General features: G+C 48.1%; 1 protein-coding gene across 5 annotated transcripts in view; it reads right to left on the minus strand.

Annotated features, from left to right (window-relative positions):
• LOC119186791 (venom metalloproteinase antarease TserMP_A) overlaps positions 1–22170 on the minus strand; it is a 142171-nt gene that overhangs the window by 85602 nt on the left and 34399 nt on the right. The window contains exon 1 of one of the 5 annotated variants that reach the window (XM_075872031.1): positions 3461–3698. The exons of the other annotated variants lie outside the window; for them this stretch is intronic. Coding sequence (XP_075728146.1) covers positions 3461–3536 — 76 coding nt within the window. The 5' untranslated portion in view covers positions 3537–3698. Of the gene's footprint in view, positions 1–3460; positions 3699–22170 lie in introns of those variants that run through there. 5 annotated transcript variants of the gene reach the window in all.

Below are 22170 nucleotides of genomic sequence, written 5' to 3' on the forward strand. Positions count from 1 at the left end.
CACAATGCAGGCAGAGGTCATTTTAGTGGGGATTGCGAGGCGAATGCTGGTTGCTAAGGAAAGATGAACAACGCCGAGCTGAGGAGTGTGTTTCGTCCAACATACGGCGACTTGAAATTATGTTTGAGCGGGCCTCTTCGAACGGGTTGTGACAAGTTGACCAGTGGCAGTGGCATTTCACGGGTAGCTCCTAATTTCAGGTCTTCATGAGTTAGAGCACTCAGCAAGTATTTTACTGTGGATTGATACTGGCTGAAACGTACAGATGCCAATGAGGTAAGGCTGTACTGATAGTCAGGTGCAGTGAGGGACGTGACATTGTAGAATACTTAAGCACCAACCGCGCGTACTCACATCCAGGCTGCAATACCTCAGGTAGTTCCCGTCAAGTGTGGTAAATCTTACGTCTGTAATCCTGTACACCTGTCTCTACAGGTGCCTGAGTGCCATTGTAAAGTCCCTGAATAGTGCTCATAAGACGTGGAAGATACCTTCACAACATTCCACGTTAGTCGAATTTGTGATCTTGATAACGTGGTGGGCACGATACAAAGTTCGCATTTTGTGTTGTTGATGAACCGGTGGGTGATGGAGTTGACCACGATAGCAGCCACTTTTAATGAGGGCCGATGTCGCATGGCACCGGTGATGACTGGCCGTTGCGTTTACAGTCCACGAACAAGTCTGAATACAGCGACTGGCTCGTTCGCGAAAGTGGCGGTCGTACTGGCAAAGTTCCACCAGCCAGTCGCTAGGTTATTGGGGAGACTGTCAAGCCGAATGGTTGCGCCGAAGCACTAGTCAGCGTTGTAACGAGTCGGAAGAGCTTTAAGTGCACTGCTGAGGAGGTTCACTGTTTCATTCACGCGGAAGAGTCGGTATGTACTAGTTCCTGTGCTCTCGAAGCACGACCCACGCGTATGCTTGTGATTACAGTGAAAATAACTTCCTCCGCTTGGAAATGCAGTGAAAGTGACTTTCGTGCTTTGCAAACACATGCGTTCTGCATACACGTTTCGCAATGCAGCATGAAATGTTATAGTGTAAGTGCGTCGTACAAGCGTACAATGTCATCGGGCGTAAGAGCAGGTGATTATCATGATGACGATGAGGATGCAGATGATGATGATGATGATGACCTAAACGAGTGGTTCACACCCCCTCTGGGGAATTGGCCAAGAAACGATTATTTAGATAGTGGATCACATGATACTTTTAAATCTAATGAATTTGAAAAGAATGACTTCATAGTATAACGCCAGTCACCCACAACAACAGGCGCAAATGTTACTGCGTTTACAATACCAAGGCCACGTAGGGGGCGCAAAGCAAGTTCGAGAAAAATTCGTGCCTGAAGTTTTTGGAGTACGCACAAGGAACAGGATATCGCTATCGCGTTAAACTGTTGAAGGCGAAGTTTTTCGCTCTCTTTAACGTACGCGATTGCTTTTAAACCACGAGCAAAGTATTATCAGGCAGTGCTTGAAGGCTCCATGAAGCCACATGTTAGGCGATGCGGTTGTTTTGCAAACGTAGCTGACGCTGTATGGTCTGGCTCGTCTGTTAATGAAACATTAGACATCAGCGACTGCTGGAAGTTTAGTATTTGCCATCCATTAATTTTCATTGCTTCCATTATTAATGAAGAGTACCTTAGTAACCTGTGCTTTGCCGATGACATCGAATTGCTGAGTAACTCAGGGGACGAATTGCAACTCATGATTATGGAGCTAGACAAGGAGAGCAAAAAGGTCGGTCTTAAAGTTATTCTGCAGAAAACGAAAGTAATGTACAAGTATCTCGAAAGAGACCCGCTCTTCGAGATAGGTAATAGTACACTTGAAGTTGTAAAAGACTACGTACACTTAGAACAGGTAATAACCGAGGAGCCAAACCACAAGATGGGAGTAACTAGAATAATATGAATGGGGTGGCACATTTGGCAAGCACTCTCAAGTCGTAACTGGTAGATTGCCACTATCCCTCAAGACGAAGGTATATAACAGCTGAACCTTGCCGGTACTTAGCTACGGAGCAGAAACCTGGATACTTAAAGAGAGGGTTCAGCCTATATTGAGGACCGCGCAGCAAGCGATGGAAAGGAAAATGGTAGGTGTAACCTTAAAAGAAAAGAAAAGAGCAGTGTGAATCAGGGGACAAACCAGGGTTGAAGATATCGTAGTTGAAATCAAGAAGAGGAAATTATATTGGGTCGGGCATGTAGTGCTAGGCAGGATAACTACTGGTTGTTAAGTGTAACTGACTTGATTCCTAGGAAAGGCAAGCGGGTTAGGGGGAGACAGAAAGTTAGGTGAGCAGATGGAATGAAGAAGTTTCCAGGTATAAAATGGCAGCAGCAAGCACAGGACCAAGTTGACTGGGGAAACATGCGAGAGGCATTTGTTATGCAAAAGACATAGTCAGGCCAACGATGATGATGATGATGAACTTTCAAATGTAAAGACATATCTTGAAGCGCCAGGAATGAAAAATCGGCCTTGATATGCAATTATCACGTGCAATTTGGGCATCAAGTGATGTTTAGGCGCACATCATGTGAATGCATAGTTTGACGGATTAGAAGGAGACATAAAGTTAGGTGAGCAGATGTGATTAAGAAGTTTGCGGGTATAAAATGGCAGTAGCAAGCACAGGACCAAGTTGACTGGCAGAACATGCGAGAGGCCGTCGTGCTGCAGTGGACGTAGTCAGGCCGATGATGATGATGATGATGAACTTTCAAATGTAACGACATATTATGAAGCGCCAGGAATGAAGAATCCGCTTTGCTATGCAATTATCACGTGTAATTTGGGCATCACGTGATGTTTAGGCGCACATCGTGTGAATGCATAATTTGGCGGATTAGAAGGAGACCTAAAGTTAGGTGATCAGATGTGATTAAGAAGTTTGCGGGTATAAAATGGCAGCAGCAAGCACAGGACCGAGTTGACTTGCAGAACATGCGAGAGGCCGTCGTGCTGCAGTGGACGTAGTCAGGCCGATGATGATGATGATGAACTTTCAAATGTAACGACATAATATGGAGCGCCAGGAATGAAGAATCGGCTTTGCTATGCAATTATCACGTGCAATTTGGGCATCAAGTGATGTTTAGGCGCACATCGTGTGAATGCATAATTTGGCGGATTAGAAGAAGACCTAAAGTTAGGTGAGCAGATGTGATTAAGAAGTTTGCGGGTATAAAATGGCAGCAGCAAGCACAGGACCGAGTTGACTTGCAGAACATGCGAGAGGCCGTCGTGCTGCAGTGGACGTAGTCAGGCCGATGATGATGATGATGAACTTTCAAATGTAACGACATAATATGGAGCGCCAGGAATGAAGAATCGGCTTTGCTATGCAATTATCACGTGAATTCGGGCATCAAGTGATGTTCAGGGTGATGTTTAGGGACGTTTAGTGGTGATCAGCTTTTGCAAATGATCGAAGATCTTACCTGCATGAGGTGTTGTCCAGAGCAGAGCGAACAAAACGGTGCCGGTGATACCTAGTTCTTTTCTAGGGATCCCCATTCTGCACTTTCGTTTGTCGTGTGACTGCCTAATTCGTTAGATACGGGTAAATTGAAACACTGATTTGCTGCTTCCGCCCCCGACATACATAATCATAAAAGAAGTACCGCTCTCATGAAGACCTACAAGCGTCCTGGCCAATATTTAAGGTTAAAACAGTAACGATCATATTGTTTTAGAAATGACAACAACTAGTGGTACTGCGTGTCTTTTGTTTTCTTCTGAAAACTTGAGCTTTTGATCCTCATGTGGTTCTAAATGAAAAAAGTCACTCACCTCTTTTATTTTTTACACGCTCCTATTCCTGGAGATGTACACGTGATTACAGTTGGTGACATTTGTGCCGGGGGCGTGCACTAGCCACGAAGGCATTGCTCGCGGTGTGCCAGTGTCTAGAAAAACATAGATTTGTGCATTCCTTTCGAGTAGTTCGTAGCTTTTTGATAATAATTTTTTTTTCAGTCTGAATTTATTGAAGTTAAAGTGTCGTCTCAGGTACAGTGTCTTCTAAAGGGCAAAAGTGGGCATGCATAACATTTACAAGTAATCAGAGACAAAAGAAACATTTCTGGAAACATCAGTCCATATGCTGAGTCATGTACGGCTTGTACTGACATGATCTAGCTACGATTCCAAGTTGTCTTACAGTGACCTCTGAGTGTCTTCGTTGGGAGTCAAAATCTTTTAAAAGCAACAGGGGAACTTGAAACTGGCCTATCTAGTGCTAACTGTTCAACATTTTTGCACGTGTCTTGATGCCTTCTGTTCTCGACTTTTTTGTGCGGTCAATATGTCGGCCTCAAAAGTAAGCCACGGGATTCAGTGGGGGTCTTTCGGGGTAATGACTTCAAGCAGCATTGACGATTTAACAATATTTAACGCGACTTGCATTGGACAGGTGAGATTTCAGAACTTGCGATTCTGCAGTCACCGGGCTCGGTTTGAAGAATGGGTGGAGTGGATTGTGCATTCACTAAGTAGCCGGGTGATACAGCCGACAGGCAGCTCGCTACGCTTGGGTCAGGCAAGTAGCGAAAGCAAGTGGGACGTTGCCTTCCGAAGCGTCGCTTTAGCATTATGTTTGTGTTGAAATTCCGCGCACTTGCTCTGAGTCTATTAGAAATGCTCTTTTACTTTCGTTTATCAATGACTGATTTTATCTTTTAACCCGGAAGTGTTGTATGTTGGCTTCACCAAGGTATCAATGTCATCATTTCTGTCGCGCAAGTGGTATCGGTAAAATACGCACAAACATATCATAAAAAGAAACTTGAATAAAGGTTGCGTTGATACAGATGAACTGGGTAGGCCACGCACAACTTTCTCAATGACGGCGTGCGACGTAAAGACTGATCGTTTAGGAACAATTTCTGAAGAATGCCTGCCTTATAGAAAACCACTTAGTCTGCAAAGGGATCAACCATGCGGCCATATGCAGGCCACATGCACAAACACACTCCGTGTGCAACCCGCTGTCGAATGAACTGTCATCCTTGCTCTTGGGTCAGTCTTTTCATTTAGATTCGTGGTGGCGCTTGTGTCGCGCTCGACAATACTTAGACGATGTCACAACTATGCCTTTGTGGTGCCTTAGATATACACGTGTGCGGAGATGAGTGTCTGGTGCCGCTTTTACGTTTCGAAGCACCCCTCAGTTTTGGAGCTAGGCTGCATTTCTTTCGTGTTGTGACGGAGCTGCGTCCCCTGTGGCTGAGAATGGTGGCCGAGAAAACAGTATACGCCTATAAGATCTATGGTTTAATCTGGCTCAGGCAGAAGTTGGTGTTGTGTTCATCCCCAAGTACTCACTCTTTATTCTGCCTTACCTGCGCTCGAATGGCCTAGCGATTGCCGAAAATGTGATCGCTTGTGCTGCATATCACGTGCACAAAATGCAGCGCAAATGACGGCTTGGGCGGCAGGTCGCCTCTGCTTTGTGACCACCTGGAAATTGGCCGCCATTACCGTCGACCGGGTTCATCGATGGTTCAACGCGATGATGAGCCGAAGGCACGCGTGATATAAAGAAGAGGGCTCACCGCTGCTCGGCAATCACTGCAGAGGGAATTGGAATGGCCGACAACAGCTCGATTCTTTGCCTTGCCCTAAATGCGCCAGCATGGGTTGGCGGGGGCTTTTGCAAGGCGACTTTGGCTTTGCTTCTGAACACTGGGGAACTTGGTCACCAATACTGTCTGCTCTCTCTTCTATCTTTCGCAAACATTTCACCGCCGTTCGGGGTGGTGGCCCTCGTTCGGTCGCTCTTCAGCCGACCGCTGCAGGTGCGTTCGCCACCGTGGCGGCTGGCGCGTTTGCTCGAGCTGTACGGTACCACCCACACAAAACTAGCCAATTCGTTGGCAGCATGGCTGTTGGCGGCGCCTCGGCTTGATAGCTGTGTCTGGAGTGCTTGATTTATTGCGATATGGCAATTTAAAGGCGCCTTCGATTTAATTGATTTTTTTGGTATGACGGTGATATAATTACCAGGCCATATTTCAGACGCCTGATTTACAGAGAAAGTGGCGTATGGCTAGGAGAAACGAAAAAAAAAATATGAACATCTCTCCGAAGAGAACCATGACGGGATGCGAAGTAGCAGCAGTGAACCCGCCATAGACCCGGCTTAAACGGCGTCGATGCAGGTGCTGGAAGAACGGTTTCAAGCGAAACTCAGTGTAGCTTTCAGCCGAGTAAGCGTTTCTTGAAAACGGAAATAAACGTGAGGCGTGTTGGGTATCATGTAAGTTTGATGGCAGATAGATGAGTTGAAAAAGTGTTTCCCCTCGATGTGTGGTTAAGCGCTTCGGGTGGTAGAGAGGGTAAAGTGAGAGGGAAGTGTCTTGAAAGCGGGTTGAGGAGCAACACCGCCTATGTGTGTTGGGAGGAGCTGCTGGGTTTGAGGGATGGAATGACGCCACTGCGCAGTTGCGACTTGACCTACTTGGCATCGTTCCGACCACAGCGGCGGGTACAACGCGGTGAGTCGCGTTGTCATGGAGACACGAACACACAGCGTTATACAGGCTAGTCAAAGAGCTGCTTTGCATCTAAAACCGTTCGGCAGTGGTGTCATGAATAGCCTCCATTGGTTGAGCCCTGCGTCGCGCGCAAGCACGTACGTCATACCCAAGCACGCGCACCTTTGGCTGCGTTGTGAGTGACGTCGTCTACCCCGTCGCAGTAGTGGCGTCGTGCAAGTGCGCATCAGTTCGAAAGACGATGATCTTTCTTGGAGACCTTCAAAACAAAAAATATGGTCGGTCTGTCTGTACACTTGTCTGTTTGTCCACCCTTAACAGTACCGGGTTTTCTAAACGGCACCAGCCGATACCCCAAGCGGCCAATGTTGCTCAAGATTCAGCGTTTATACTTGCGCGATTGTCTATTAAAAAAAATTGGCAGCATATCCACGGAGTGAATGATGGAGAGTGGGGCGAAGCATTCATCCGTGCATTCGTTCTAGCTTCCTTCCGTCTGTGCGACCGTCCATGCGTCCAATCACCCGTCCGTGCGTGCGTCCATTTCTGCGTTCGTCCATGCATCCGCCCCGGCGTCCGTGCATGCGTCCATTCATGCATCTGTCTGTGTGTTTCTTCGTCCATGTATTCAACACTCCAAGTACCACCATCTCGCATCTTTTCATCATATATTCCCCATATAGAAACAACGACATCCAGCGGACATTCTAAGGACTAAACGAGAGGTGGCACACGCACACTTTTTAACAGCTTGCGCTTCGGGTCTACTTCCCACCTTTAACTACCTCGAGTTCATGGTATATACTAGTTCACTGTATTCATGGCACTGCGGCCCAACACTCGCTAAACCTTTCTAAAACCAAGGAGGTTACGCCCAGCGAGTATAACGTAGCAACCTTTTCCTGGCAAATAGAGCTCAATGTACATGCCAATGGCTGCATGGGAAAAGAGAGACAGGAGAATTCGGCTTTTACTTTCTCACGGCTTGCAATTCGTACCTACTTCCCACCTTTAACTACCTCGAGTTCATTGATCGTATATACTAGTTCATTGTATTCATGACACTGCGGCTCAACGTTCGCTAAACCTTTCTAAAACTAAGGTGGTTACACCCAGCGGGTATAACGTAGCAACCCTTTCCCTTGAGATAGTGCTCAATGTACATGCAATGGCTGCTAATGGGGATCGCAGCATGCACATTAACTAAAAGCCAAATGCTCCTGTCTCTCATACCCCATTATCAGCTATCGGCATGTACATTGAGCACTATTTTTTGTTGTTAAACAACGCACAGAAGGAACCTCTCACCGGCACCCCCTTGGAGGTCAAAATGTTTGCTGGTCAAAGCGTAAGACTAGTTACATACTACGTGGGACAAACGGATGCCGCTATAAGGAGCTTTACCCCTAAAAGAAATTATTGCGAATATCTGAGCCACCATAACAACGCCACAGTATTCTGTATGTATGTCTTTTTACTAGAAAAGACATACATAAGTCATTCTAGGGACCGTAGCGTTTATCACGGTGCACTGACCTTGCGACGCTTGCAAGAAAAGGCGAGTGTTCCCAGCACTTTGTTAGACGACATGGTAGTGGCACCTACCCGTCGCCTTTCGTTTTATACATTATCACCTCAGAGACGGGCGCGCACGCCCGTCTCAAGGCTGCGCGCTTCGCTTTCCAAGAAAACTGCCAGATGGCGCTCATGTCACACGTGTGACGTTACTTGATGCACTCGTTCGCCTCCGCTGCACGCTCGAGGCACTCTAACGCAGCGCCTCCGGAATACCATTCACCAATTTTCTTGCCCAGAACATCAAATAAGTGTTTTGATCGCTCTTTTCACATGCAAGACTATCGCCTTTCAACGATATTTACAGATTAACATGCAGATACGGGGCCAATTTTTACTTAAAACAACTTACACATGGGTAAGTCACGCAAATTTTTTACTGTGTATTGATCATCCCGCTGCCTTTCCAGCCGTGCGAAATTGCGAACATGCAGTGGTGCGATGCACTCGTTTGCCTCCCCTTCGAGGCACTTCACAAAAATTGAAATGCAAGTGCCGGTGGTGGGTGGATCCTGCAAACCGCGCCTCTCAGTTAGCTCGTGATGTGAAACACTTGCTGTTCTTTCTAATGCGCGCAAATTAAAAGGAACAAACTACAAAACTACAGCAGTGCACATAAATTCATCCGCTCTGTTAGAAATGCTCGCAAGCATTTGGTAGATTTTGCCAAAACAAAATCTGCGCGCTTTTCTCTGCTTACAAGACTGGCTCAAAGAAATATTATTGGATCAAGAGAGAGAGGAAACTTTATTAGAACTTGGCCGGCAGCTTGGTCTTGGTGGCCTCAGATGGCGGCGCTGAGTCCCTGAACTCAGGCGGCATCTTCGGCCTGCCGGACAGCCCAGAGCTGGTCGTTGAGCTCCGAGCTTCTGAGCGCCGCCTCCCAGCGGCGGCGTCGCCGACGGAGAAGGTCCCCCGCGGCTCCCGCAGACGGGACGGTGGCGGGAACGAGTGAGCTCGAGGCTTCCTGTGGCCTGGTATTGGCAGCCGCCATAGGCGCATCGCGAACGGCGGCCATTTCTCGACCATTGTTACCGGCGCATTCCCAGAGCATGTGGCGCAGCGTTGCTCTGTGCCCGCATGCTTTACATAGATCAGTAATGTGTAAGTGCGGGTAGCAGTGGCGTAAGACGACCGGGCTGGGGTAAGAGTGGGTTTGTAGTAAGCGATAGCTTACGGCATCGTGTCTGTTTAATTTGTCATGCGGTGGCGGGAACTTTCGCCTTTCCAGTCTGTAGTGTTGCGTAATATCTCGGAACGTGATGAGACGGTCACCCCACGACCATTGTGGTCTGTGTTGTCGCTGCGTGTCTGTCGAAGTGTCTCGATCCGGCAGATCAGAAGCCCCGTTCTCGGGAGCGGAGGCGGCGGCCACGGAATGTGCCGCGGCTCGGCGAGTGAGACCTCGAGCCGCGGCGTGGGCCGCCTCGTTGCCCGGAAGCGGGACATCGGTGTGTGCCGGGGTCCAAAGGAGGAAGAATGTTAAATTTTGTTGTGGCGATCGCGACGCTGAGTCACCATCACCGCACATCTTAAGGATGCGGGCCGCTTCCCGCGATACGCGGCCGCGCGCGAAGCCGCGGATTGCTGCTTGTGAGTCGCTCATTACGATCGTAGCGTTCGGCACCGTGGCGATTGCTAGGGCTATCGCGGCTTCTTCGGCCGCCTCCGTATGTCCCGTGGTCACCGTGGCGCTCGCGAGGCATTTGCCCGCACGGTCAACGACCGCAGCGGCGTGTGCGTGTCTCCCGTCTCCATATCTCGCGGCATCTACGTACACAACTTTGTCGCTAGTGCCGTACTTCTTTTGAAGGTCCCTAGCTCGCTGGTTACGGCGCCCGACGTGGTGCGTCGGGTGCATATTCTTAGGAAGCGGCGGAACAATTAGGCGGTCGCGAACCGAGGCAGGAACATCCGCTTTTTCTCCTTGCTGAGTGTGGTACCGGATGCCAAGTGACTCGAGGATGCGTCGACCCGTCTTAGACCCCGACAAGCGTTCGTTTTGCGAAACGACATGGGCCTCAATTAACTCGTCGAGTGAGTTGTGCAGTCCAAGTTCTAGTAACTTTTCAGTGCTCGCATTCAGTGGAACTCCAATTGCTCTCTTGAAAGCCTTTCGTATTATACATTCGATCTTGTTTTTTTCTGAGCCTAGCAATTTGAGGTAGGGGGCAACGTATGTTATACGGCTTATTGCGTACGCCTGCACTAGACGGATCGCGCAGTGTTCGCGCATACCAGTACGTCTGTTCGTGATACGACGTAGGAGTCGGATTGTGTCGTCTACCGAACGACGTAGTCTTCGCACCGTCTCACCATTATGGCCGTTTGCCTGCAGGTGTAACCCCAGAATTCTAATTTTGTCTACGTGTGGAATGGGAGTGCCATCTGCCAATAGAACGCTTATTTTGTAGCACTCCCTTTCCTCGTCGCGCGGGGTTTTGCGACCTCTACTTGTAGGTTTGTAGATTAGAAGTTCCGACTTGGTTGCCGAGCATTCGAGGCCCGTTCCTCGCAAGTACTCCTGAACTTCGTCTACACCTGCCTGGAGCATTATTGGATCCAAGAAATATTTTTATGAAGAAGTCTCGCAATCTGTCAAAGAATGCCAGTGGCAATCAACACGCTGTAAAAAAACAAAAACTCTTGATAGCAAAGTTTCTCGGACTAACCTTGCATTCTCTGTGATCTTCACTAATATTCGTAGTTTTTCGCTGAAGCATCAACTTGTGTCAAACATTGTATTATCTTCTACCAGTTGTCACAAAACGAGCGCTCAAAAACGGGCGCGTCGCCAAATTTTCGCGACGAAGGGCCGAGAGGTCAACAATAAAAAAAAGAAAACAAGCATCCAAAGACTCCCCGGGCGCGCGTCCTTCTCCCCTCGGAAGCGTGGGTTCACTGACGAACCTCCTCTCATCGGCGCCCGAGCGAGCCCTGGAATGTTCTAGATGGAAAGGGGCGGGGTGATGCTCGGTTGCGTCATCGGTCGCGGACGGCCTTCGAACCGTCTCGCCCTCTCCCCAGCCTTCGCTGCGTATCGCGCCGACGAAATGATGAGAACTTTCTGGAATCTCGCGCGGAAGGTATTTAACCAAGCAGCGGAGATGGGAGATCAGCAGAAGAAGGAAGTTACCGCCAGAGGGTACAGGGTATCCCGCCGCGTCTGTCGGTGAAGGTTTTGTCCTTAGTGACAAAGCAGGAGAAGAAAGTATGCGCCAGACTGCGTAGGGTGTACCGCCTTGTGGGCGAAGCCTTTTGTCTTCCGTGACAAAGGAGGAGAAGGAAGTAGAGAAGAAGAGGATTTCCACCTGAGTGGTGACGACTCAACCTACAGGCAAAAGTGTGTGTCTACCGCTATCGAGCGAAGACGCGTGGCAACAGCTGCGAGTGTGAAGCCGACGTGTTTCCGACGAAAAAGTTTGAAGCTTGGAGAGCGGCCAAGGGAAGACGTGAGGCTTCCTGGAAGAGAAACTTCGGGGGCAGCGGAACGACAGAGGTTTCCTGGAAGAGAAACTTCGGGGGCAGCGGAACGACAACAGCGCTGAAATTTGAGTGAGTGATTCTCGGAAGAGTATCATTCAGACTTTTGTTTCAAGAACTTTGGACTGAATAAGTTTTCTAACTCTTTAGTCTTTAAGTGTCTTGGTTGTTCAATGCATGCGACTGCATTGCAGTGCATATTGTTGTCTGTGTCCGTTGTTTCGAGTGTGGCTAATTGTACTGTGTAGTACGTTGTTTGATTGGTGACATATTGTATGCAACTATTGTGGAGTGTGCATTCTTGTGTATTGTTTTCGATCAGCCATTATTGAGAATATAATTTTGTTTTGTTTATCAACTCTCGGCTCTGACTTGTTCTTTGGGCCACAGCCGGTGTCCGCTGGCGCGCCAAAAAGGACCACTTCTAAATTGTCCACGCTTTCGTGGTGCGGTTAGGGGGGCCGATACTTCAGCCCTTGGAATTAGCCCGGCGATCGCCTCCCAAATTAACGGGACCTGTGACAATTATTCTGGCGTCTGCGACAGGACCTTTTGGTGCACAGTGTGTCCAAAGTAGTGAGAAAGACCCTCGAGTTGTTGATAGTGCTATCGGAACGATTTTAGGTGTTGCTCAGGGTTCTCGTTAACGAGTGCAGGAGAGTGTTCCGATAGACTGATTTAGGCAGATACTTTTTACACGCGGCAAGATTTTATTTGCGAGACACCATGGAACTCGAAGAGTTAGTTGCTCTTGGTGAGTAGATGGGTCTTCTTGGCGCTTAACTATGGAAATGGGTAAGCCAGAAGAAGAAAGAGGCGGTGGAGAGAGAGAGGTTGGGAGCTGGGAGAGCCAAGGAAGAAAAAGCAGCTGAGTTGGAGAGAGAAAGGCTGGCCGCTGAAAGGAAGAAGGAGGAAAGAGAGCAACAATTGAAGTTGGAGTTGGAGAGAGAAAAGCTGGCAGCTGAAAGGGCTAAAGAAGAAAGAGAGGCAAAGGAGCGACAGCTGAAAGAAGAAAGAGAGCAGCAATTGAAGTTGGAGCTGGAGAGAGAAAACTTGGCAGCCGAAAGAGCGAGAGAAGAAAGAGAGCAGCAATTGAAGTTGGAGCTGGAGAGAGAAAGACTGGCAGCTGAGAGGGCGAAAGAAGAAAGAGAGGAAAGAGAACGGCAGCGACAGCACGAGATAGAACTCGAGCGGCTCCGTTTGAAACAGCGAAGTGAAACTCCGGTCCAAGCTAGAGTTGAAAGCAGCGAACGGGAGGACCACGGCTTCCGCTTGAACCCAAGCAAGCTGCTCGTAGCGTTTCATGAAAGGAAGGACGACCTTGACGCGTACCTTCGCCGATTTGAGACGATTTCGAGAAGCCAGAATTGGCCGGAACATCAATAGGCAACTGCTTTGTGTACTTGCTTGAGTGGTGAAGCGCTCAGTGTGTACGGTAGGCTGACGCCGACCGATGCAGCCAACTATGCAAAGGTGAAAGCTGCTTTGCTGAAGCGATATATATTTACTGTGGAAGGATTCCGGGACAGATTTCAGACAGGAAAGCCAGCTGATGGTGAGATGGCTGCGCAGTACGCCGCTTGACTTAGCCATTATTTCGACAAATGGATTGAACTTTCAGGGACAGCGCAGGAGTACGATGAGCTTAGAGAGCTCCTTATTAGAGAGCAATTTCTCACTAGTTGCCACCCAAGCCTGTCGCTGTACTTGAAAGAGAGGAAGGCTGAGTAACTTGAAGGCATGCTTGAATTGGCTGATCAATTCTTGGAAGCACAAGGTGGAACTAATTTGGCCAAGTCAAGAAGGAGTGTCCCGAAGATTCGAAAAATTCGGCACCCGAACAAAAGAAGCGTGCACCGCAGAGTGTTCCGCGATGTTTTCTGTGTAACCGAGTGGGTCATTGCGCTAACAACTGTCGAACTAACTTAACGAACCCTACGATTGTAAAATGTTTCAAGTGTGGTCAGACTGGGCACAAGGCAGACGCATGTTGTAACGGAGCGAGTCAAACTCTCCAGGTATCCTGTGTGCAAGTGGCACCAAAATCTGTTGATGACGTCACTGATGGATTCGTAGAGTTGAAAACGGGGAGAAAATTCCTATTGTTGGTGCTGTGTGTGACAAAACAGCCAACCGGTGTTACGAAGGGAATGCCAACGCTGCCTGGAAAACTTGCGGGCAAGAAGGTTACGGTGTTAAGAGATACCTGTAGCTCCACTGTTATCGGGCGGAGAAATTTGAAACGGGAAAGTGAGTTGACAGGCAAAACGAAACCGTTTTGCCTAATTGACAGTACGGTTCGGATGCTTCCCGAAGCAGAGATTGAGGTTGAAACCCCGTACTTCAGAGGAAAGGTTACCGCTCTATGCATGACGACCCCCCCGTACGACCTCGTCATCGGAAACATCGATGGGGCGCGAGGGCCGAATGATCCAGAATGTTTGGGGGAAAACCCGAAGATGGAGCTTCCGCTGACACAGGGACCGCGAGATTCAGCGGAGAACAATGCCGTGAAGGATTTCACTCGAGCCCAAGGTGAAGCCTGGGCGCAAGAGACAGTGAATGAGAACATCATCGTATTGAATGAGTTCACGTGCTTCGCAGCTGGACTTACGTCGGCACGACCTCAACCGACCGACAGTGCAAAGGTGATGGAGTAGGCCAGCCAGGCCAAATGTCGGGAAATGAACAAGCGGGTGAATAACCGGACAGGATCAGTTGAGCGTCATGACCCGTTAACAATGTCGGAAGTGACAACGATGGCTGAGACGCCGCCCCAGATACCGTCGTTGGAAAGTGCTCGCTGAAAAAGAACGTGGAAACACAAGAAGAGATCGAGCGAGCAGTGCAAGAAAGGGCGCAAGCGCCGTTCGAAATGCACAGGATAAGTGTTGAGGACGAATCGAAATGTGTTTGACAATGCTATATGTTAGGTTAATGTGGTTGTTGTCCTGTGTCACAACTGTATGTCGAGTGAATCAAAATTTTTGTTACGGTAATGTGATGTATAGTATGGTACAATTGTTGTAAAGACGGACCTTTGTACATTTGTATTGCTTGAAGTATGTGATGGAGTATTGTATTCATGTACCTGTGTTTATATTCTATGTGTTGTGAGATTGAATTGTAATGTACAATTGTATTGAGTGATCTATTGTAAATGTGATGTGTCATGAGCGACGGACTATGTTACAGTCTCTAAGAGCGTGGGGATGGTTCGCGCTCGTTTGTGTGGTTTTGAATATTATGAGATAATTGAGATAATATTCTTAAAGTGGGGGGCAGTGTCACAAAACGAGCGCTCAAAAACGGGCGCGCCACCAAATTCTCGCGACTAAGCGCCGAGAGGTCAACAATAAAAAAAGAAAACAAGCATCCAAAGACTCCCCCCGGCGCGCGTCCTTCTCCCCTCGGAAGCGTGGGTTCGCCGACGAACCTCCTCTCATCGGCGCCCGAGCAAGCCCTGGAATGTTCTAGATGGAAAGAGGCGGGGTGATGCTGGGTTGCGTCATCCGTCGCGGACGGTCTTCGAACCGTCTCGCCCTCTCCCCAGCCTTCGCTGCGTATCGCGCCGACGAAATGATGAGAACTTTCTGGAATCTCGCGCGGAAGGTATTTAACCGAGCAGCGGAGATGGGAGATCAGCAGAAGAAAGAAGTTAACGCCAGAAGGCGCAGGGTATCCCGCCGCCTCTGTTGGTGAAGGTTTTGTTTTTAGTGACAAAGCAGGAGAAGAAGAAAGTATGCGCCAGAGTGCGTAGGGTGTACCGCCTTGTGGGCGAAGCCTTTTGTCTTCCGTGACAAAGGAGGAGAAGGAAGTGGAGAAGTAGAGGATTTCCACCTGAGGGGTGACGACTCGAGCTACAGGCAAGAGTGTGTGTCTACCACTATCGAGCGAAAACGCGTGGCAACAGCTGCGAGTGTGAAGCCGACGTGTGTCCGGCGAAAAAGTTTGAAGCTTGGAGAGCGGCCAAGTGAAGACGTGAGGTATCCTGGAAGAGAAACTTCGGGGGCAGCGGAACGACAGAGGTTTCCTGGAAGAGAAACTTCGGGGGCAGTGGAAGGACAACAACGCTGGACTTTGAGTGAGTGATTCTCGGAAGAGTATCATTCAGACTTTTGTTCGAAGAACTTTGGACTCCATAAGTTTTCCAACTCTTTAGTCTTTAAGTGTCTTGGTTGTTCAATGCATGCGACTGCATTGTAGTGCGTATTGTTGTCTGTGTCCGTTGTTTCGAGTGTGGCTGATTGTACTGTGTAGTACGTTGTTTGATTGGTGACATATTGTATGCAACTATTGTGGAGTGTGCATTCTTGTGTATTGTTTTGGATCTGCCATTATTGAGATTATAATTTTGTTTTGTTTATCAACTTTCGGCTCTGACTCGTTCTTTGGGCCACAGCCAGCATCCGCTGGCGCGCCAAAAAGGACCACTTCTAAATTGTCCACGCTTTCGTGGTGCGGTTCAGGATCCGATACTTCGGCCCTTAGAACTAGCCCGGCGATCACCTCCCAAATTAACGGGACTAGTGACATTAGTAATGTACTTATACTAACGGAAACATAGCTACATAGCAACATCAGCGATGCTGAAATTCCAGCCGATATGCCTAACTTTATTCTCTATCGCAAGAATCACCAAGATGGACGTGGGGGCGGGTTCCTTGTGTCAGTCGATCAGCAGCTATCATCTTAAACGTTTCACAGTGATACAGAAATTTGAAATGTTATGGTTTATCTGCCACGCGGTACCGCTTACCGTACTTTTAGGCGTTTGCTATCGGCCGCCCCTAAGTAACGCCGGCTTCCCCTGCAAACTGAACAGCGTTCTAAGCACCCAACTAACAACCCAGCCTGTATGACATCTATCACACATCTAAGGGAAATAAGTGATCAGAAAAATATTCTTGCAACTCTCAATTTTGCCCCGCTTGTACATGAAGCCTACAAAACAGCAATTTGACTTTATCAAAAGGCCAATTATGAAGCTATAACAATGAACTAACCAGTTTTTTTCTGCATTTGAGAAGGACTTCTGTAATCGTACAGTACACAAAAATTGGCTGCTTTTCAAGAAGAAAGTACTAGAACTAATTGATAGATATATACCTGTATGTAGCTTCCACGCTAAGGTAAATAAACATGGTGCAACAAATCACTGCAGTGTTTAGAAAATAAAAACAACACAGATACTTTCGAGCTGTCAAAGAGAAAAACAACCTATTAATGTAGGATAGGTACTACTCAGCAGAAACTGAATACTTAAAAGCTATACAGAACGCTAAGTACAAGTTTTTTCATATTGACCTTCCTGGTATGCTAACTTAAAACTCAAAACAATTTTGGCGCGTAATTAACCCAGAACACAGACACACCATAACACTGGCCAATGAAAACAATGATGTCTTAGGTAACGCAGAATGTGTGGACGTATTTAACACCGCCTTCGTTACTGTATTTACTAATAATCGTGCCATGGTTCCACCCTTATTAAAATCTACGCGTATTTCTAGTGAACTTCCGATGCTTGACATTGTATTTTTCATTGATGGCCTATCATGCCGCATATAACATCTTATGATCACATTATCAGCTGGTTCTGACAAAATCAATTCAATGTTTTCGCTAAATACCAAGAATATTTCTGCTGCTTATCTATGTCTTTTGTATTTCGATTCCCTTTCAACAGGTCACTTATCCGATGACTGGAAAGCGAGAAAAGTCGTTCCCATTCATAAATCCCGTAGTAAGCAGTCACCATTGAATTACGTTCCAATATCCTTAAAAAGCATATCATGCAAAATCATCGAGTATGTCCTTTATTCACAAATTATGGCCTTTCTAGATTCAACCGACTTCTTTCATTGTTCACAACATGGTTTCCGTAAAGGTTTTTCCTGCGAAACTCAGCTCGCTAACTTCCTTCATGATTTACACTTAAAATTAGATTGTAATCAACAAACTAACTCCATCTTTTTAGACTTCGCGAAAGCGTTTCATAAAGTGTCGCATCAGCTTCTTCTTTTTAAACTTTCTGGCGTAAATAACCCCAGTGTTCTTAATTGGATTGAAGCCTTTCGAAAGGTTCACATAAGAAACAGCGCCAATAAAGAGCGACAAGAAAACAAGGAGACAGGCAGCGGCACTGCCTTCTTTTCTTTTCCTTCATTATTGGCGTACCAACTCGCCCAAGCAACCACGTTAGCTACTTTCTAAAGGACCACTCGCAATCGGTTTTTGTTAATGAGCACATTTCTAACTCTCTTCCAGTAACGTCCGGCGTCCTTCAGCGTTCTGTATTTTGCTCTCTATTGTTCTTGATGTATATTAACGACTTCCTTTGCACGTTTTATGTCACATTTGCATGTTCGCTGATGATTGCGTCATTTATCATTCTATTACTAACTCATGCAAGCAGCAATCGCTTCAAGATGACCTTCACTCTATTAAAACATGGTGTGAGCAGTGCCTCATCACACCTAACCCAACAAAATGCAAATCATTGTCCTTCTCGCGTCATCAAAGCCCCTTAACTTTCCCTTACACAATCGGTAACGTCGCCTTGGACGCGGTGAATTCTTACAAGTACCTAGCACTGTCACATGATCTAACTTGGGGTGAACATGTCATGAACATAATCTCGGGGGCTAATAATTCACCCGGATTTCTAAAACGGCATTTACGTCACGCTCCTAAACATTTAAGACTGGTAGCCTACAAATCAATCTTCAGACCGAAACTTGAGCACGCAGCTGGCATTGGGAGCCTGCCTCAGGCATATCTAACAGATTCACTTGAGGCTTTACAGGACCACGAGGTACGATGTATTCATTCTTCATATTCGTATGATGTCAGTGTGTCACCATTGAAAGAAGAATACTCCCTATCAATGCTTGCACTTTGTCGCCGTATTGCTCCATTAGCCCTGCTTCACAAGTTCCATTACAGCTCACGTGACCGGCCAGACTTTATCAACTCTCCAGCCCGCATATCTCACCGCACCGGTCATGCCTTGGAAGTCGCCAGACCACGCAGCCGCACCACACGACATTCTCCACCTCCTTCTTGCCACGTGCATTTGCTGAATAGAACGACCTTTCCCACAGCACTGCCGCCCCTATATATATATATATATATATATATATATATATATATATATATATATATATATATATATATATATATATATATATATATATATATATATATATATATATATATATATATATATATATATATATATATCCGACTGTAAGGAAAGGACACAAAAGTGCTGTGCTTAGGTACGATTTGTGGCTAAAAGGACTTAAAAGCGCCGAGGGACGCCAAACCGAAACTGAAGAAGACGAGCGGAGGGCAGGTGGCACGAAGGCGATAACAAGAAAGGAAAAAGAAGAGGAGAAGAAGAAGGAACGTGCGAAAACGAGCTCGAGCGTGGAGGCCACGAAGGCAGACGAAGCAGTGCGCCGCTCGAGAGGACGAGTTCCTGGGAGCGTTCCTGAGCCGGACGTGGGACCTATACGTGTCGGCCAGGTCGAGCTCCGGCGTGTTCGCTCGGGGTCGAGTCCGCCGGCCGCTACAAGGTGCAAGGACGGGGCCTGCTGAACGGCTCCTGCCTGGGTGCAGTGGCCGGGAGCAGGTTCGTGGCGAGGCCTACCGGGCGTGGTCCTCGTGAGCCGGGGCCTGACCCTGAACCTCAGGAGTTGCGACCCTGACTGCTGGCCGCGACGTCTGACTAAACGGCGCTGCACACGGTAGCGCATCCGTGTGCCGTAAGCCGTTCCAGCCGCTCCAGCCGTGCCACCTTTGCCCTCGCGCACGTCGACGATCGCATCATGTCGGGACGACGGGGACCCAAACTGTGAGGCAGCGTTTTTCTCTTGCGAACTGAGAACTCTACGCGCTGGACTCGGAGTAAGCGTAGCCGCGAGCTCTCCGCATGCTAGAGGTCTGACTCTCGTACATGTTGCGTGACGCGTGGTGTGTAGGGTTGGACGTATAGTTTTATTTTCACCTGCCACTTCGTTCTCTAGTGTATAATATAACGCTTCTTTTGTTCGCATCCATTGTTGATGTTAATCCTTTTTCGTCCGCTATCAACAAACACAGTGACGAACGTCCTTAACCATCACACCGACCTAGCTGTGGGCAGGGTCGGATCCTGCCCACGGCAAGTTATCTTTTCGCCCACTTTTCTTTCTTCTCATGTACATTACAATTGGCCTAATAACATCCCCTATACCTTCCCTGCATCATTTAGATGCGTCGTTGAAGGCATTATTCTCGCTTCCGGTGTAGTTCGGTTTCTCAATGGTTCCGCACTTATCACCGCTGTGAATACAACATACCAAAAAATTGTACTTCCCGAGAACACCACGGTGGCCTGCGTAATGGATCCCGAGCCTGCGTGTGTCGCGCCACTTCATGCCATCTCCTCCAGCGACAGCCCTAGGGGTGAGCCTGCATCTTCTTCCGCCTGTACTGCAGTTATTAGCAAGGACTTGACGCCTTCACAGACGCAACAGCTACTTGCTTTGTTAAAGAAACACGCAAGTTCCTTCGATGTTTACTCCTCGACGTTGGGCCGCACTACTACTGTAACGCATCGAATCCACACAGTCGGAACATCTGTTGTACGCCACCGGCCCTACCGCGTGTTTCCTGCTGAGAGAAAAATCATTGAAGAAAACGAAGCTGACATGCTCAAACGAGAGGCAATTCGCCCTTCATCTAGCCCTTGGTCGTCGCCTGTGGTTCTGGTTCGCAAGAAGGATGGCTCTGTGCGCTTTTGCGTCGATTGTAGGGCACTTAACAAGATCACTCGCAAGGATCTGTACCCAATACCTCATATTGACCACGCCCTTGAATCTCTACAAGGCGCGAAATACTTTTCCAGCCTCGACCTGCGTTCCGGATACTGGGAAACTCTTATGTACGAAGACGATAAAAAGAAAACGGCATTCGCAACCCCCGACGGACTATAAGAATTCAATGTTATGCCTTCTGAGCTGTGCAACGCACCCGCTACATTTGAGCGCATGATCGATACCATGCTACGCGGTCTCAAATGGAAGACCTGTCTCTGCTACTTGGACGACATCGTCATTTTTTCGTCAACGTTTCCTCAGCACCTGCAACGTTTAATGACGTTCTGACGTGCCTTGCCCCTGCTGGTCTCTACCTTAACACAAAAAATGCTATTTCGCTACAAAAGCTATCAATGTTTTGGGCCATGTCGTGACCAAAGCTGAAATTCAGCTGGATATGGACAAAATTGCTGCAGTGCTTCGCTTTGCGCGCCCCAAAAAGTCGAAGGAGTTACGAAGTTTTCTTGGTCTCGCCTCCTACTTTGGCCGTTTCATACAAAACTTCGCATCAATAGCGGCTCCACTGCACCAGCTTCTAGCTTCCGACGTGCCCTTTCTGTGGTCGGAAGAATGTCAAACGGCCTTCGACCTGTTAAAGTGTGCCCTCACGTCCGAACCTGTACTCCGCCACTTTGATGAGGCCACACCAACCATCCTACATACGGACGCTAGCGGCCGTCGTATAGGTGCCGTTCTGCTCCAACGCGACACCTCTTCACAAGAGAGAGTAGTCGCATATGCCAGTAGTGTACTTACCACGACCAAAAAGAACTATACCATAACTGAGCAGGAGTGCTTGGCTGTAGTATGGGCAGTGCAAAAGTTCTGTCCCTATCTCCACGGCCGTCATTTCACGATCGTTACGGACCACCACGCCTTATGCTGGCTTTCCACGTTGAAGAACTTGTCTGGACGCTTGGGTTGGTGGATTCTACGTTCACAAGAGTATGACTTCAATATCATTTACAAGTCAGGTAGAAAACACCAAGACGCCGACGCCCTTTCGCACTGCCCGCTACCAAATACCCAGCTCAGCATCGGTCAAAGTTCGGCCATCCCTTCTACTGTAGCGCCCGCGCTCGCCTCAATAGACCAGCTATAATCGGACGACAAGCGCACACTTCACTCCTGCCTGTTGTATGATCCGTACTGTAGGCGTATTATGGACCAGCTCTCAGGAGCTTCCCATCCACCTTACGTGCGGCACCGTCGTCAACTTTTGCGATTCACGCTGGAGAATGGAATCCTGTACCGTCACATCTACCTCTCTGATGGTCAACGCTGGGTCCCCGTGTTACCACACTCTCTTCGACTTGACGCGCTGAAAGCCTTCCACGATGACTTGACTGCCGGACATCTTGTTATTCAAAAAAAAACTCACGATCGCATTCGAAGTCGCTTCTACTGGCTTAGTATTTCTACTAGCATCACGTGCTACGTCGGTTCCTGTGTCCCGTGCCAGCGTCGTAAAATCCAGACAACTGCACCGGCCAAGTCTCTACGGCCAATTCCGTGCCCTACTACGCCATTTGAGGTTGTAGGTATCGAACATTACGGCCATCTTCCCGTCCCATCCACTGGCAAATGATGGATAGTGACCGCCGTAGACCACTTGACACGTTATGCGGAGACAACGTCTGTATCAACTGCCTTTGCTTCGGAAGTTGATGATGATATATGGTGTTTTTGGCGCAAGGGCCATTTGTTGGCCAAAGAGCGCCATTTCAT

This window comes from Rhipicephalus microplus, chromosome 8 (genome assembly GCF_043290135.1).
Source record: "Rhipicephalus microplus isolate Deutch F79 chromosome 8, USDA_Rmic, whole genome shotgun sequence".
Taxonomy (NCBI): Eukaryota; Metazoa; Arthropoda; class Arachnida; order Ixodida; family Ixodidae; genus Rhipicephalus; species Rhipicephalus microplus.